This window comes from Talpa occidentalis, unplaced genomic scaffold (assembly GCF_014898055.3).
Source record: "Talpa occidentalis isolate TD23 unplaced genomic scaffold, MPIMG_talOcc4v2.1 talOcc4.9, whole genome shotgun sequence".
Lineage (NCBI taxonomy): Eukaryota > Metazoa > Chordata > Mammalia > Eulipotyphla > Talpidae > Talpa > Talpa occidentalis.
The window spans coordinates 71,268,761-71,286,751 of record NW_023605305.1 but is presented as its reverse complement, the minus strand read 5'-3'; the positions used below and the strand labels follow the sequence as shown (position 1 = coordinate 71,286,751).

General features: G+C 39.7%; 1 protein-coding gene across 1 annotated transcript; it reads left to right on the top strand.

Annotated features, from left to right (window-relative positions):
- The first annotated feature begins 6,850 nt into the window (after nt 1-6,850).
- MBD3L1 (methyl-CpG binding domain protein 3 like 1) lies at nt 6,851-9,554 on the top strand. The gene is made up of 3 exons (XM_037500419.2): nt 6,851-6,901; nt 8,134-8,252; nt 8,817-9,554. Exon 3 carries the CDS (start codon nt 8,837-8,839, stop codon nt 9,437-9,439), a length of 603 nt encoding a protein of 200 aa, XP_037356316.1. The 5' UTR covers nt 6,851-6,901; nt 8,134-8,252; nt 8,817-8,836; the 3' UTR covers nt 9,440-9,554.
- Nucleotides 9,555-17,991: the final 8,437 nt, after the last annotated feature.

The window sequence follows — 17,991 nt, the reverse complement described above, 5'->3', positions numbered from 1 at the left end:
TTTCCAGCAAAGCTAACTTGTGTTCACATTTTCTCTCCCCTTGATACCAACACAGCATACAAATAGTGGTAGTAATTTTTTGCTACTTATCTCAGAGTCTGTTTTTGCATGACTTCCATAGGGATTTTGTCTGCTTAAACAAAAAAAATGGACATGAGTTTCATTGTGTGGCTTTGCATGGAGTTCTTCCAGAAAGTTGAAATAGAGCTGAACCAAGATGAGGAGAACCTGTTTGCTTTGTTCATGGGGTTCCAGAGACCTCCAAAGAAGGTGAGGAAGCTTGCCTCCATTGGCATGACTGAACACCCCAGAAAAAGGAAAAGTCCTGGTACCCTTGAGAAGAGGAAAGCCCAGATGGAGTCTGATGAGACCAACTTTGTTCCTGAAGTCTACATGGACCGGATGCCAATGGTTTGCTCTAATCCTATATGGAGTATTCCAACAAAGCCAGCTAAAATTGCTGTTTATTTATTCTGCCCTGTGATTTTATGCAAAAAAAAATAAGTAATAAAAGTAGATTTGGTTTGCAAACTTTTGCTATGCTATTAAAACAATTTGGGCTCAAGGTTGAGAGAATTCATTTTTGCATAAGTTGAACCAATTTTAAGATTTTTTTTCTGTGATTTTGACATATTTGCTGTCTTGTTTTGGCTAATGCCTCCAGATGTTTTTTTTTTTTTTTTTTTTTTTGGCTTGGACTGATGAACTGGTTTTCTAGGAATGGAGGACTTTTGCTTTCTACCATGGTCAATACCTGGAGAGACTTGTTTTCTTTCACGCTGGAACCCTGAAAAATTTTCATCTGAGACTGCATCCCAACACCCATATATTTGATCTTCATCACCATGGAAATGGTGGCAAAAAGTGAAAGGGGGGAATTGTTAGGGAGAAAAGGATGTCCTCAGCTAATTCCATACAGACTTTGTGGACTACACCCCCACTCCAGACCAAAGCCATCAGGATATTGGGAAAGACAAATCCTATCACCACCAAAGGGAAGGTTGCTGGAAACTGAGGGTGGAGTTAAGCAGCCAGGTTTGGTATAAAACCAGACACGTGGGTCTTGGGGGGCTCCTTTTGGCTCTTGGTCAGCTCTCAGAGTGCCATTGGGTTTCCAGGTCAGCGAATCAGGTAGGATGCATTTAAGACTTCATTTCCCTATTTTCTCCCTGAGTTGTATATTTCCTCATTTCCCCTTCCCTTGTAAATAAACCTTTTATTAACCTTTTGTGTGTGCCTACAGTGGAGTATTAATAAGTCCCTTTTAAGCGCGCGGGTGAGGACCCACAGTGAGGCAACCCGTTTTAATCGGGGCTGCCCTGTAACACTGTTACAGCCTGGCAAGGAAGGCAAAGACCCAGAGCAGGTGATTCACTGAGCTGTGAGTGTGCTCATTGTAGGGTTGTTCAGTCGGTACAGCTGCTGTTTTGAGTGCCGCTTGTCTGGTGTTGTGCTGGGGCATCTCAGCAGCTCCCGGGAGCATCTCCTTTTGTCTGTTCTGTTGTCTTTGTGAGTTGGAACCTGGCCTAGAGTCTGGCTGCCATGTGCTCCAGCCCTCAGTGGCTGGAAGACACCATCTTGGGAGCCTTTGTGTTTAGGACATTAAAACACTGGACATTGTTTTGGGTGAGGTAAGTGGCCATTTGTGGTCTCAGTGGCTCTTTGCTTTTCCTTGTTTGTTAAATAAATCCCATTATTCTCTGACCTAAGTAGTCTTGCAATTGTATGCAGGTGAGAAGTCAATCACCAGTACACTATTTGGGCAGTGTCCTTGGCCAGTTTAAGTGCCACTTGCTGCCCTGTATCAGAACAACCAGGAAATATGGGACAGATATGCTGTAGGCTCCAGTCCAGGGATCTCTGCTCTCCCTGAAACTGCACCAAAAGGTGGTTTGCTCTCCTATCCATGGAGTCCTGGGCTTCTGCATAGCAAGAGGGAGGCTTCTACCACTGAGGCCCTGAGCTTCCCTCTAGCTCAGTGATTGATATTCACTTACTGTGTGGGGAGATGTAATAAAAACAAAACCTCCTGCCATAGCAGAAATCTCTCCACAAAATAATAAACACACTTATATGATTACAGTCAAGGAATGGGGGGGTTGCAATTGTATGGGGAATATAAAAATAAAATTTATTATTTAAAAAAAAATAATAATGTGTTCTCCCGACTTTTTTTTTTCTCCTGACTTTAAACCTCTTCTAAACTCAAAATTGATCTAAGACAAAATCTGACCATCTTTCCCTTCCCACAAGCTAATATAAACCCTCATTATCCTCTCCGGGATGGAGCCCTTCAGTTTGGGGTAGCAAGTATAACCAAGACACTTTCATCTACATGTCTACCAGGAGCATCAACTCAGAATATCTACCCTGCATGTAGTCATGTCTTAGTGTCAACTGAATGCAGCAACTGCTTTTAGGCTATTTCCAAGGCAGCAATACAAGCGTAATTCCCAAGTTCTTTTTCTCTTCCATTGATATCTGCTGTTCCAGCAGAAATACTTTAATCTTCACTTCTAAATATGAGACTATAACTGGCTTTTAACTCATGCTGCTATTAAAATGGTCTAGATACTAAGAATCGTTTCATGGGCAAAAATCACTTGAGGAAGCTCACAATGTTCTCAACATGCAGTTAAATATTTCTGTGACATACTGGGTCAGGCATCCATCACACTTATGTGAGACAGCTTCAGGTCAAGATGATTTTCCATTCCAGATCCAGGCTATTGCCACCCTCAACATTTCATTACATAATACATTGTGGACATTTTTGCTTCTGGGTCTTTGTTATTTCTGTGTTGGTTGCTCCTCTCTATCTCCCCCCACGGTTGTTCCCTCACAGATTTCAATGTTTCTCTGGATAGGTAAAGCCATCCCTGACAGAGACACCCTCAAAGCTGCTTCCTTGTTATTCTTTCCTCAACATTGACTAATATTTTGTACATTTAGACAAAACATGCAGATCAAGTCTAGTTTTTCACTCTCTAGAAACTCAGTGAAACCATGGCTTCTGTCTTTTTGTTTGTGAAAACCTCTTTTTGTGATTGTCCCATGCAACCTGGGCTGAGATCTACCTGAAAGGGGTGTTGTGACTCTTCCATGAACTGTGTCTCAGTCAGGGCCTTACTTGGTCCATTCCCAACTCATTGTGACTGGGGTGATGGGGACTTGAGTTACTGAGAGTCGCACCCAAGTGCAGAGTAGAACTACCTGGATTGAGTTTTGCTGTCCTAAAGAGGGACCCTTCCCAGAGAATCACTTAATGATAAAGTTTCGATCTGAGTGGCAACATTCTAAAGATCTCAAGTAGTTGTCATGAATAATCAGGGCATAGTAGCTCTTCTTAAAAAGTGCCAGGTTTGGGGCCTCCCCTGGTGGTGCAGGCAGTTGAGTGCAGCTCTGTGAAGCTGTCCACAGCCTCTGCAATGCGGGTTCAATCCCGCTGGGCAGTGAGAAGCCCACACGGAGCGGCAGACCTCTCCAGTCTAGCCTGCTGCTCCCCTCAGCAGTGTTCTTCAGTCTGTCTGCCTGCTCTGCTCCCCACTCTGTCTCTCGTGAATCCTCTCACCCTCCCGCACATCTGGCCTGTACCCTGATTCTTGTATGCATGAATAAATAAATCTTAAAAAAAAAAAAGTGCCAGGTTGACTTGAGGCTTTTTCTCTCCTTTGAGGGAAGGAAGGTTGGTCTCATTCAATCTCTAGGATCTGGAGCAGAAGACCAGGGCCTCATCTCAAGAAGACGACCTGATATTTGAGATTTATTAAGACAGGCCTGTGGACTTAGAGAAAATAATTCACATAATTCAAAGGCTGCTTGTATTTCAAAGAATAAGGAAACATGAATTGTTGCTGAGCTGTGTGGATATGGAGAGTGGAGTGATGCGGAAAAAGTGAAAACTGTTCTTACCTTTTCTGTGAAGTTATTCTCATCTCATGTTAGAAGTTATCTGGAATCCTGTGATCACAGATCTTTTTCCATTTGTAAATGGCTAATTATTGTTTGTTTGGTTGGTTTTTAAAATTTTTCTGTGGAAAGACAGATGGAATCTCCTGCTCTGTCATCCTGTATGTTTTGTTAGAAACTATTAAACCTTATTGGCATGACTGTATCATTTTACGTTCCCCATCAACAATGTTTGAATACATCTTCTCCAGTTCTTCTGCTGTTGATATATATATATATTTTTTTAGAGGCATGTTTTATTTATTTCTTTGTTTGTTTGTTTTTTGTTTATACATGCACTGGGTACAGTCAGAAGCGCGGGAGGGTGAGAGAATTCACCAGAGCCAGAGCGGGGAGCAGAGCAGGCAGAAGGACCGAAGTAACTGCTGAGGGGAGCAGCGGGCGGCAGGAGAGGTCTGCGCGCCATGTGGGACCCTCCTCCGGTGGCCGGGGAGCAGCCGGGGATTGAACCGATACTGCAGAGGCTGCGGGCAGCTTCGCAACCCAGCGCTCAACCGCTGCGCCACCGGGGAGGCCCTTGATATATTTTATTTTAGCTCCTCTGACAGCTCTGGGCTCATATCCCCTTGTCCTTTTAATGTTCATTTCCCTATTGGCACTCCTTAACAAATCATGATTAAATGAATGGATGACATTATCGAATGCATTAGAAGTGTTACCCACACACACCAAGTTACAGACATTTACAAGTTGAATCACAGAAAACATACCTACTCAGACCTGCATTGTCTTCTTTAATTCTATCCAGAAATCAATGGCACTTCTTGATACCTGTAGCCCAGCAAACCTCATTCTTTTTCCTAATTCCTGTAGTTTTGAAGATCTTACTTGAACCCTAGGGAGAAATTTCACTCCCAGAATTGGAAGCAGCACATAGAACATGAGATTTGAAGAAAATGTTTCCCTGACCTCTGACAGGTTCTAGAAGAGGAGAGACATAGAATGGTATGTTGTGAAAATCCTCCAGGTATTATCAAAAAGAGTGGGGCCAGGGATGTGTCAGCAACTACTGGTAGGCCTTGGTGGCGAAGTTGTTTACAGGCCAGCATATTTCAGAGATCCTACCATAATACCATCCATTTGTTGGTAATAAAACATGTTAGTAATAAAATCAGAATCATCCTAATGAGTATAAATTTAATCCAATGTTATGATTCCCATGTGACTTAGTAGTTCAATTGTGATATAATAATAATGATGCTGATATTCATGTCTTCTCATGCCTATTTCATTTATTGTAATTTACTTCATTGGTGTGTGTGTGAGAGAGAGAGAGAGAGAGAAAGAGAGAGAGAGAGAGAATGTGTTTGCTGTGGGGTTTATTTTTATTCATAGCTTGTTGAGCACTATCCAAGTAGCATCAAGTAGTCTATATTATGGAATCTTAACGTGTGTTTAGAAGGCATATAACAAAAGCTAAAAAAAAGGTGAAATTTATTTAATAGTATGTTTAACCCATTAAGATATTATTATTTTTGGACCTCCCCTGGTGGTGCAGCAGTTGAGCGCTGGGCTGTGAGGCTGCCCGCAGCCTCTGCAGCGCCGGTTCTATCCCTGGCTGCCACCGAGGGTCCCACATGGTGCACAGACCTCTCCTGCCGTGCCCACTGCTCCCCTCAGCAGTGTACTTAATCAATCTGTCTGTTCTGCTCCCAGCTCTGGCTCTGGTGAATTCTCTTACCCTTCCGCGCTTCTGACTGTACCCAGTGCTTGTATAAATAAATAAATAAATATTTTTTTAAAAAAAGATATTATTATCTCTGTTTTAGTTAGCAGTCAGACTAGGGGGCACCCTGCAACTTCCAAACATGCACACTCTAAATAGATTTTGCCATCTGCTCCATAAAGACAAAAGATACTCTTAGTGTATAAGAACACCAGTAAAAAACAAACAAACAAGCAAACAAACTTTAGTGGAATTAGCATGCAATAAAGAAAAAAGAAAGACTATAGAATTTTATCCCTGGTGACACAGGGGTTAAAGTCTCAATGCTTCCAAATGAAACACCCATAGTTACCCATCCCCTCATGGGTAAATGTCCAGCCAAAGAGGATTGGCCCAAAAACCTGCCACAAGTCTAAGGCACCTTCTGGTGGGGATGCATAGGAAAGGGGCAGAAGGAGCCAGGCAAGTATAGAAGGAAAAGTTAAGATAAAGGCTGCCATTCACAGCTTCCCCATGGATCTCTCACCCACATCTCTTTCAAGTTTCTCTTTCCTTGTCCCCCAAGTCCCTGGTGAAAGTTCAAGGCCAAGAAGCAAGTGTGAGTTCTTCATATGCTTCTCTGCTCCACAGGCCTCCTCCAGATCTTCTACCCCTTACTCCTCTTCCAAGTCTCCTTTTTATCTTTCCCACACTGCTCAGCTGCATCCTTCATTAGGTGGAGCAAGGAATATGCAAGCCCCTCTTTTTAGAGTACACTGTTATGCTAATAAGTTATCTTATTAATTTTATTAATTAATAAAATTCATTGCTCAGCTGCATCCTTCATTAGGTGGGGCAAGGAATATGCAACCTCCTCTTTTTAGAGTACACTGTTAAATTAGTAAGTTATCTTATTAATTTATGTTAATTAGCTTTTTGTTTTTGGTACTGAATTCCAGATATTCACTTTGTACTTTCCATTTATAACACAATCTCAACGTGCAAATTGAATTTTATCAGCTATAACTGCCCTATATTTAGATTTTGTAAGAGTAATATCTAGAAAATAAGTTTACATAGCTAAGTTGTTTCAATAAACTTAAAATTTTTCTACTTAAAGATCATCACTTAAACATATTGGGTGGACAATGAAATCAGTTCTTAGTATTCTAGTAAGAAAGGTGTCACTATGACCTGTCCACAGAAAACACCATAGAAGATGAAGGCAGATGGAATACGGATTGGACTAAGGAGGTTGTTGGAGATGAAACCACAGAGACATCTGAGGTAGATGGCCTTTTGTCAATGTTTCACAACTAAGGGGAAAATGTAGAAAGAGCAGTGGTTGAAGAGGGCTTCAGGGAGATCAAGTGAGTGATGTCTGTGCAATTAAGAGATATTAAAAGACATTAAAGTATAGAAGGAGGGGCCTCCCCAGTGGCACATCGGGTTGAGTGCCGCACTGTGAGGCTGTCCGCAGCTTCTGCAGCACAGGTTTGATTCCTGGCCGGCCAAGGAGATTCCCACATGGTGCGGCAGACCTTTCCTGTCTCACCCCCTGCTCCCCTCAGCAGTGCTTTTCGTCTGTCTGTCTGTTCTGCTCCCCGCTCTGTCTGGTGAATCCTCTCACCCTCCCATGCCTCTGACTTATACCCCAGTTCTTGTATAAAAATAAATAAATCTTAAAAAACCCACAAACCTTCCATTAAAATAAATAAATAAATAAAGTATAGAAGGAAAGATTCAGCAGAAAAGAGAATCACACAGTTCAGGGGCTCTGCAGAGCACTGGGGCATGGAGTTGGTTACTAATAAAAGAGGTCCAAATCAATAATATGAATAATAATATTAATAATAATATGAATGTTTTTTAAAATAATCAGAGAAAATTTGGAAAAAATAAAAGCTAATCAGAGATATTAGCAAATTTGACAACTACATAGATCAAAGTTTAATCTAGTGATTAGCAATTTGTGAAATATCAGGTAAGTAGCAAAGGATGAAAAATCAAAGAACAAATACGCCAGCACTTGAACAGAAGTTAAATATTCAGGCACTGTATAAGTCTTCCCAGTTGATGCAGATACTGTGTGTTCTTTCCTCAGCAGTTATAAAACTACAGCAGCTGGGTCTCCCTGGTGACACAGGGGTTAAAGTCTCAATGCTATCAAGCTATCACCAGCCACTGCAGCATGAGTTCCATCCCTGGCCAGGGAGCTGGCCTAGATGGCGCAGCAGACCTCTTCAGTCTTGCCCTCTGCTCCTCTCAGCAGTGTATTTCAGTAGCTCTGCCTGTTCTGCTCCCCACTTTGTCTCTGGAGAATCCTCTCACTGCCCCCGCCAATACACACCTCTGGCCTACACCTCAGTTCTTGTATGCATCAATAAATAAAAATAAATCTTTCAAAAAATGAAAAAAGAACACAGTAGATATAGTGGGGCAGATTATTGGGACCTTTTGGATTTGAATTTTCACAAAGTAGATCTGATGAGTAGTGTTGAATTGTATGTTGTTCCAAGGGAATTGTTGACATCATAGTGCATGGAACGCAGGATTCATAGGAATAAGAAGGAAGAAAAGAAAATAAGCCCATGGTGATCTGGCACAATGTCTAGTCTTGAGAACAGGTATCTATCGGGTGAGTATTTGAATAACGCAATATTTAAAATCAGAAACAGGGTATGTAAACCCGTTTTCTGAATTATTTATTTTTAAGCATGAACACTTGGGTTGATAGAAATGTTTAGGGTAAGGAAATGGATCACCAACAGTGGAGCGGTGGATAACTTCACTGTTGATTCAGACCCTAAAGGAGTTGTGCAAATGAAGTGGTCAATAGGTTAACCAAGTGAATAGTCAGAGAAGAGAGCAGAATTGTAGGAACTGGAGCTGTAAAAAGACTGGGAGCGATGTGTCACGAGAGGGAGTACCAGGACTTGTGCAAATGAGAGGACAAGGACAAAAAGGGAATAAAATCATATACATAAACAAGGGGGCCTTTGAGATAGGCAGGAGAAATCAGTTGGGGTAGGTCTTGAGTTTTGTCCTTGAGCTTTAATGTTTTTGACCCAAATCCATGTGATCATGTACAGATCCACCCCCAGAGGGACAGGAGGTTATAATCACAAGACAACTTAAATAGTTGTCCTCAGAAAGTAGGCTTCATTCCTTGTTGATACAATTTCACAATTTATTTTGATAGGTTAAAGGAAAGGGAGGAGGATGGTCAAGACTTCACAGAGAAAGCCTCATGACTATGGAAAACATTCCAAAATAAAGTCTTATTTAAACTTCTCCATCCCCTTGAGGATGTCCAGTTACATATGCAAGAGACCAGTTACTAGTATCACATCTTATCCTGACAATGAGGTCAGATACCATCACTGGGAAGAAACCTTGGACAAACCGCAACAGTTTTGGTGGCAGAAGCGACTACAAGGATTGCAGGCCTATAGCAGCACAGGAGAAGAGTTAAGTACTTTAGATCTTATCAAAACCTTCCAACAACTTTTGCCTACTCGGAGAGGTGAATCCCTGTCTGGTGTTCTTGCCAGTAGTCTGCACTCCTGCCCTGTGCCCACCCCTGTCCTGCCTTCAGATTTGGGAAGGGTGATTTCAGGGTCTGGTCTGGGAATCCCACAGCTCTCCTGCAGACAACTGGTAACTGAGGAAGACATCAGGACACAGGAAAGGAAAGTGAAGATGGCAAGAGAGAGACTGGCAAGAGCATTGATTGCCGATAGCCTTGCAAGTGAGGTAGAGAAAGTGAGGAGTCAAAAAGGACATCCTCAAAAACACTATGAAAAACAGAGAAGGCGATGCTGACAACATGGAGCATGACACTTTATTACTATCCTTTTGCAGTTTCTGTAATATTTTCTCTGAGTTCTTGAAACATTAAAATGTACCAATATTTTACTTTATTAAAATGCTGTGTGTGACAAAAGATAGACAGTGATTGCTTTCCTTTTGAAGTGAGTTTCAAGTGAAGAGAGAAAGATCTTTCCTGTTAGTGATGTAGTCTCATTTTCATTTTACTGGTATTTGTTTGTATTTTAAAGTCAATCAGAGATTTAATGAAGACTTGTAATTATTCACTATTTTTCCCTCAGAGACACAGTAAAACCCACTTAGTAGTAGTGAATTACTCTCTTGGTATTCTACTTGTCGCGCAATAATCCCAGGCTGGGTAGGTTCATTGTCAGTTCTCACAGAATAAAAGAATTTTGGAGGCTTCGGTGGATTTTACAGGCTCTTAATGTTAAAACAGGGACCATATTCACAGTCAGGCAGAGAAAGACTGAGAGAGACTGAGATACATGACAGCAAGTGAACTCCCAGGCCCTTCTCTACACTGTTAAGTGTCCGGAGTCACACACTGGACCTCGGCTGTGAAAGCAAGGGTCATCTGCTATTTGCTGGGTGTCATAAAGGTAGAAAACATAGCACTTGAAAGTTATGGGCTGTCTGCTGTGTGCAAGGTGAAAAATTGCCTGGTTTTCAACTAATTTTCCTTACACTATTCTTCTAGGTTCCAAAAATATTATTTAAATTAATTAGGTATGTGCTTAAATGAGATAATCCACTTCCAACCTTCACTCTTGTCTTTGCTTCATGTTCATACAGAGTTGCATATGAGGAAAATGACAGTCTCACTTGCTGATCTATATGTGTTTGAAATTGATTCATAAAAATTCAGCTGCAAATTGAGGGATCATGCCATCAAGGACTGTTTTCAGCATCATTACTCTAGCATAACTTAGTGCTTACTGTGTTTGTCTATTTGCCTCTGTATGGTGTCATATTATTATACAGTGATATTTATATTAGTATCATTAGACTATATAATAAATGTAATATATTATACTATAACTAATGAAATCCTGTTCATTACTTACTTTTGTTTGATAGATTCATCAGTTTCTAGGAGTGATGTTAAACAAAAATAGAAAATTTATAGTTTTTCTATCTTCCCTTAAAATAGGTCATTAATAATTAAAACACCTTTATTTTTCATGTGAGGTTCATCTAGAATTTGAGTTTTAATGTGCTTTTATGTCTCCTGTTTAGATCTAATACCAATTTATATATGCTATATACTTTTCTTTTTTTGTCATGATTCCTTTTTTTTTTTTTTTTAAGATTTATTTATTTTTTCATACAAGCACTGGGTACAGTCAGAAGCGCAGGAGGGTGAGAGAATTCACCAGAGCCAGAGTGGGGAACAGAACAGGCAGACTGATGAAATACATTGCTGAGGGGAGCAGCAGGCGCGGCAGGAGAGGTCTGTCGTGCCATGTGGGACCCTTGCCAGTGGCCAGGGATTGAACCGGTGCTGCAGAGGCTGCGGGCAGCCTCGCAGCCCAGTGCTCAACCACTGCACCACCAGGGGAGGCCCTGTCATGATTCCTTTTATGGTCACATTTCCTCTTCCTGATATATATAATCTTTATTGGTTTGGTTACTGATGGCCTGAGGGATTTTCTATGTCAGAAAACATCTTTATTTCTTTCGTTGACAGATTTTTTTTCTAGGTAGCCAATTGGTATTCTTAGTAATTTTTTCCTTCCTTGTTAAGTTATCTAATACATTTGAATCTCATTATCTTTAGCTTTAAAACAGGAATTAGTCCTTCAAGCATGCTGATTATAACTGAGGTAACTCAAGAAGAGCTTGTTAGTTGTGTTGCTCAGCAGACACAATGTAGTCAGTAATGATAGGTGTTATTATCATTGCTTATCATTCTCAGAGTGATGGCTAAAGACTGAAGATATGAAGCACCAGTCAAGATGTTTGAAGGGGTCCTGTATGGATTGCCAAAGAGGGCCAATGGACCCAATTTTATTTTTTTAAAGATTTATTTATTTATGCATAGAAGAACTGGGGTACAGGCCAGAGGTGTGGGGTGGGGGTGAAAGGCTTCACCAGAGACATAGTGGGGAACAGAACAGGCAGATGGACTGAAATACACTGCTGAGGGGAGCAGCAGGCAAGTCAGAAGTCTGCTGCACCATGTGAGTGGATGCCTGGCTGGTGATCGAACTCGTGAAGTGGCTGCAGATAGCTTTGTAGATTGCATCTTAAACCCTTGAGCCACCAGGGAGCCATCCCTGGACCCAATTTTAAATTTGAGATGAGTGATGATCATGTGGGATTTAATATACTTTACTGCTCCTTTAGTGGCCAAAGACAGGTATAGTGATGAATGGTTGGGCAAATCAATCTCATGCATTTCAGCATATTCCTTACTCACACAAATAAGTATGGATCTCAGGACTGGAACACTTCCTAACCAAGAGATAAAGAGCTCAGATAGCCTATTTCAGGCTTATCACCCATGTGGGACTATTTTGTGTTTCAGAAACCAATCATGTTCTTTTATCTTTGGTTGAAGCATGTATAAATATGTCACCTGTGCAACACCACTGTAGTATCTCTCCTCCATGTGAAGGTGCCAGGATCCTTCTGTGTAGTTCAGGAGGGGTGTGTGCAGTCAAATTTCCCTCATTGGTCACCAGAAGAGATCTGGTGGATGTGGGGGACTGATACAAGTCATTACAGCAGACCTTCCTATTTTTTTTTTTTCTCTAGCTAAAGTTACCCATCCAGGTTTGACTGTTTTGTTTTTCAGTTGACTTTGGTATCAATTTGTAATGGACAGATGTGTATAGAGTACTCCCTTGAGATTGGTAATTGATGCATGGTATCCCACTAACTTGGAATTGAACCATTGAACAGTAATCTGCTCCAATATTATTCAATTTGATGAGTCTCCATACCATGCCCAAACAGCATATTCTAATATTTCCCTTCATAAATACCCATAAATGCCAAGACCAACTATTTCCATCTCTAGATGTTTTGATACTCTGAACATAAAACATTGTCTATCCTACTCTGTTAAACGTAATAAAACAAAACAACTACCTCTTGTTAAACGATACTCCAAGCTACATATGCTCCATCTTTGTCTTAGAAAATAAATGCAGGGCCTCCCTGGTGGTGCAAGGGGTTAAGCACTGCACTGTGAAGCAATCCACAGCCTCTACAGCACAAGTTTGATCCCCAGCCAGCCAGGGAGCAATCCACATGGGAGGCAGACCTCTCCTGTCTTGCCCGCTACTCCCCTCGGCAGTGTATTTCAGTCAGTCTGCCTGTTCTGTTCCCCACTCTGTCTCTGGTGAATCCTCTCAAGCCCCGCATCTCTGGCCTGTATCTCAGCTCATGTGTGCATAAATAAATAAATCTTTAAAATAATAATAATAATAATAAAATGCATTCAATATTTGTGCTCATATCTATGATGCTGGTGGGAGCAAATCGGCACTCACTCTTCTTGTCCTCAACATCCCTAATCTTTTCATTCTCCCAAACATATCTTCTCCTAGTCCACTGGGAAGCTTTGGACCCAATCATTTTGTATTAGTTAGGTTTGGGGTTATAACAATTGCTGAATAATAGTTACACTGGAACAGAGATCATATGAACATTGAAAAACTCTTTGCTAATTTAATTAACAAATTTAAGCAAATTTTCTGAGATGTAATTCATATACCATACTATGCATCTACTTGAAGTGTACAATTCAATGATTTTAATATATTCAAAAATGTAACCATTAATAAAGTTTTAAATCATTTTTTTAATATTTTATTTTATATAATTCTTACATCATTTTTCATTTTTGCACAATGTATGCATTTTCATTTTGGTTATATTCCCCATACAATTGCACACCCCCCTTATTTTGACTCTAATCCTTCCTCTCCTCATCCCCCTGACCGCCCCCAACCCATAGTGTGTCTCTGGTTTATAGTTGCTTGTTGATTTTGATTTTTACTTTGTATTAATTAGTCTTTTTCCGGGCCTCCCCTGGTGGCGCAGCAGTTGAGCGCTGGGCTGTGAAGCTGCCCGCAGCCTCTGCAGCGCCAGTTCGATTCCCAGCCGCCAGGTGAGAGTCACACATGGAGCACAGACCTCTCCTGCTGCCCACTGCTCCCCTCAGCAGTGTACTTAATCAGTCTGTCTGTTCTGCTCCCAGCTCTGGCTCTGGTGAATTCTCTCACCCTCCCACACTTCTGACTATACCCAGTGCCTGTATAAATAAATAAATAAATCTTTTAAAAAATTAGTCTTTTTCCTGGTCCCTTATTTAGGTTTTCTAAATTTCTGCTATGAGTGAGACCATCTGGTATTCTTTTTGTTTCTGACTTATTTTGCTGAGCATGATCCTTTCTAGCTCCATCTATGTTGCTGCAAACTGCATGTGTTTATCTTTTTGGTTGCTGAGTAATATTCCATTGTGTATATGTACCACATCTTCTTGATCCAGTCATCTATTTTTGGGCATTTGGGTTGTTTCTATAGCTTAGCTATTGTAAATAGTGCTGCTATAAACACAGGCGTGCAGGTGCCCTTGGAATTAATGTTTCTGTGTCCTTTGGGTAAATACTTAGGAGTGGAATTGCTGGATCATATGGAAGCTCTATCTTTAGTAGGTTGAGGAATCTCCACACAGCTCTCCATAGTGATTGGACCAGTTTGCACTTCCATGAGCAGTGCATGAGATTTCCTTTTATTCCACATCCTCCCCAACATTTGTTGTTGCTAGTTTTTTAAATATGTGCCATTCTCCCTGGTGTAAGATGGTATCTCATTATAGTTTTGATTTGCATTTCCCTGATTACAAGTGATGTTGAACATTTTTTCATATGCCTGTTGGCCATTTGCATTTCCTCTTTGGAGAAGTTTCTTTATAGCTCTTCTGCCCATTTTTTGACTGGATTATTTTCTTTGTTTTTGTTGAGTCTCATCAGCTTTTATTAGATTTTTGTGATCAGTCCTTTATCATTAGTGTCATGTGCAAGCTTCAGAAGCTTCTCAAGCTCTGTAATTTGATGTAGTCCCAGCTGTTTATCTTTGTCTTCACTATCACTGCTTTAGGTGATGTGTCTGTAAAGATGTCTTTGAGGTGCATGTCATGTAGTGTTTTGCCTATATTTCCTTCTATGTATTTTATGGTTTCAGGTCTTATGTCTAGTTCTTTAATCCATTTTGAGTTGGTTATTGTGCATGGTGTGAGGTAGTAGTCAAGCTTCATTCTTTTGCATGTAGCGACCCAGTTTTCCCAGCACCATTTATTGAACAAACTTTCTTTGCATCTTTGTCAAAGATTAGTTGACCATAAATCTGTGGGTTTATTTCTGGATTTTCTATTTGGTTCCATGGGTCCATGTGTCTGTTCTTGTTCCAATACCATGCAGTTTTGATGATTATGGCTTTGTAGTACAGTTTGAAGTCTGGGAGTGTGATGCCTCGATTCTCTTCTTTTTTTTTTCAGGAGAGCTTTGGCTCCTCAGGGTTTTTGGTGATTCCATATGAATTTCATCAATAATTGTTCTATTTCTTTGAAGAATGTCATTGAAATTTTTATTGGAATAGCATTGAATCTGTAAATTGCGTCTTGTAGGATGGCCATTTTTGATAATGTTAATTCTTCCAATCCATGAGAACAGGATGTCTTTCCATTTCTTTGTGTCTTCTTCTATTGCTTTTAACAGTGTTTTGTAGTTTTCTTTGTATAGGTCCTTTACCTCTTTTGTTAGGTTTATTCCCAAGTATTTGATTTTTTTTTGTTTCAATAATAAAAGGGATGTTTTTTTTAATTTCTTCTTCAGATTTATTGTTTGTGTAAGGGAAGCTACTGATTTTTGCATGTTGATTTTGTATCCTGCCACTTTACTAAACTGAGTGATTAGTTGAATTAGTTTTTCTGTGGAGTTTTTGGGGTTCTCTATATATATTATCATATATCTGAAAATAGTGATAGTTTAACTTCTTCCTTCCCTATTTGGATTCCTTGTATGTCTTTCTCTTGTCTTATTGCTCTGGCTAGGACTTCCAGTATTATATTGAAAAGCAGTGGTGAGAGTGGACATCCTTGTCTTGTTCCAGATCTTAATGGAAATGCTTTCAGCTTTTCGCCATTGAGAATAATACTGGCTATGGGCTTGTCATATATGACCTTTATGCTGTTGAGATATGTACCTGGTATCCCGAGAATTTCAAGGGCCTTCCTTTATCATAAATGGGTGTTGTACTTTGTCTAAAGCTTTCTCAGCATCTATGGATATTATCATATGGTTTTATATTTCTTTTTGTTGATGTGTTGGATAACGATTGATTTTTGAATGTTGAACCATCCTTGTGTCCCTGGAATAAATCCTACTTGGTCGTGGTGAATTATCTTATGGATACATTGTTGGATTCTGATATCTAAAATTTTATTGAGTATTTTTGCATCTGTGTTCATTAGGGAGATTGGCCTGTAGTTTTCTTTTTTTGTGTTGTCCTTGTTCGGTTTGGGTATTAGTGTAATGTTGGCTTCATAGAACGTGTTTGGTATTGTCCCTTCCTTCTCAATTTTTTGGAAGAGTTTGTGAAGGATAGGCATTAATTCGTTTCTGAATGTTTGGTAGAATTCATTTGTAAATCCATCAGATCCTGGGCTTTCATTTTTGGGGAGGTTTTTGATTACCATTTCAATTTCGCTGCTTTAATTGGTCTGTTTAGGTGTTCTATTTCTTCGTTATCTAGCTTTGGGTGATTGTAGAGTTGTAGGAATTTATTCATCTCTTCTAGATTGTTGAACTTGTTTGCATGTAACTGCTTATAGTAGTTTCTGATTATTCTTTGGCTTTCTGCTGTGTCAGTTATGATTTCTCTTTTTTCATTTGTGATCCTATTTATTTGTGCTTTCTCCCATTTTTCCTCTGTGAGCCTGGCTAGGGGTTTGTGTATTTTATTTATTTTGTCAAAAAACCAAATTTTGGTTTCATTGACCTTTTGGATTTTTTTTTTTTTAGTTTTGATTTCATTTATTTCTGCTTTGATTTTTATTATTTCTTTTTTCTACTGGTTTTGGGGTTTTGTTGTTGTGCTTTTTCTAACTCTTTGAGCTTTGAGATTAGGTTGTTTTTTTGAGTTCTTTTTTCTTGATGTAAGCCTCTATTACTATATATTTCCCTCTTATTACTGCTTTTGCTGCATCCCATATGTTTAGGAAATTGGTGTCCTCCTTGTCATTCAACTCAAAAGTATTTTTTAATTTCTTCTTTGATCTCCTCATTAGTTCAGTGGTCTTCCAGTAGTGTGGGTTTCAATCTCCATAAGGTAGGAGAGTTCCTTGCCTTCTTTTTATAGTTTATTTCTAGTTTGATGCCTTCATGGTCAGAGAAGATGGTTGGTATGATTTCAGTCTTGGTGTATCTGTTGATATTTGTCTTGTGTCCCAGTATGTGATTGATCCTGGAGAATGATCCGTGTGCGCTTGAGAAAAATGTGTACTCAGATTTTTGGGGGTTTAGTGTTCTATAGATGTCTGTTAAGCCCATGAGCTCCAGATCCTTATTTAGAGCTTTAGTGTAGTTACTTATTTTTTGTAGTTACTTATCCATTGTTGATAGTGTTGTGTTGAAGTCTCCTACTACATATGTGTTTTCTCTGATGTCTGTTTTCAGAGATGATAATAGTTGTCTGATATACTTTGGTGCTCCTTCATTTGAGTTTATATTAATAAGTGTTATTTCTTCTTGAAGTATTGTCCCCTTGATCATAATGTAGTGACCATTGGGGTCCCTTTTTACCTTTGTGAGTTTGAAATCTGTTTTATCTGATATAAGTATAGCTGTTCCTGCTTCTTTTTTTGGTCCATTTGCTTGTAGGATTGTTTTCCATCCTTTTACTTTGAGTCTATTTTTATCTTTTGTAGTTAAATATATTTCCTGGAGACAGCAAAAGGTTGGATTTTGTTTCTTAATCCAGCTTGCAACTCTGTGTTTTTTTATTGAAGAGTTTAGTCCATTTACATTTAAAGTTAATATTGATATGTTAGTCTGTATTTGCCATTTTGTCTGTCTTTCCTCAGATTTCATTTATTTATTCTTTTAATAACTTTTTCGTTGTTATTCATCCCTTTGTTGGTTCTGGCTTTAGGACTCCTTGTAGTATTTTTTGGAGTGGGGGTTTAGTCGTAGTGAAATTCCAGAGTTTCTGTTTGTTAGGGAAGTTCCTAATTCTTTCTTCATAAAGGAAGGAAAGCTTTGCAGGATAGCGTATTCTTGGCTGGCATTTGTTGTCTTGGAGTCTGTTGACTATGTCCTTCCACTCTCTGCTTGCCCAAAGTGTTTCTTCGGAGAAGTCTGAAGTCACCCTGATTGGTTTTTCTTTGACTGTTATCTATTTCTTCCCTCTTGTCAGCTTCATTATTTTTCCCTTGTCTTGGATTCTTGGGAGCTTTACTATTAAGTGTCTTGGTGTATTTTTCCTTTCGTCATGGAAGTTTGGTGTTCTTGCTTCTTGTGTGTCTATTTTCTTCT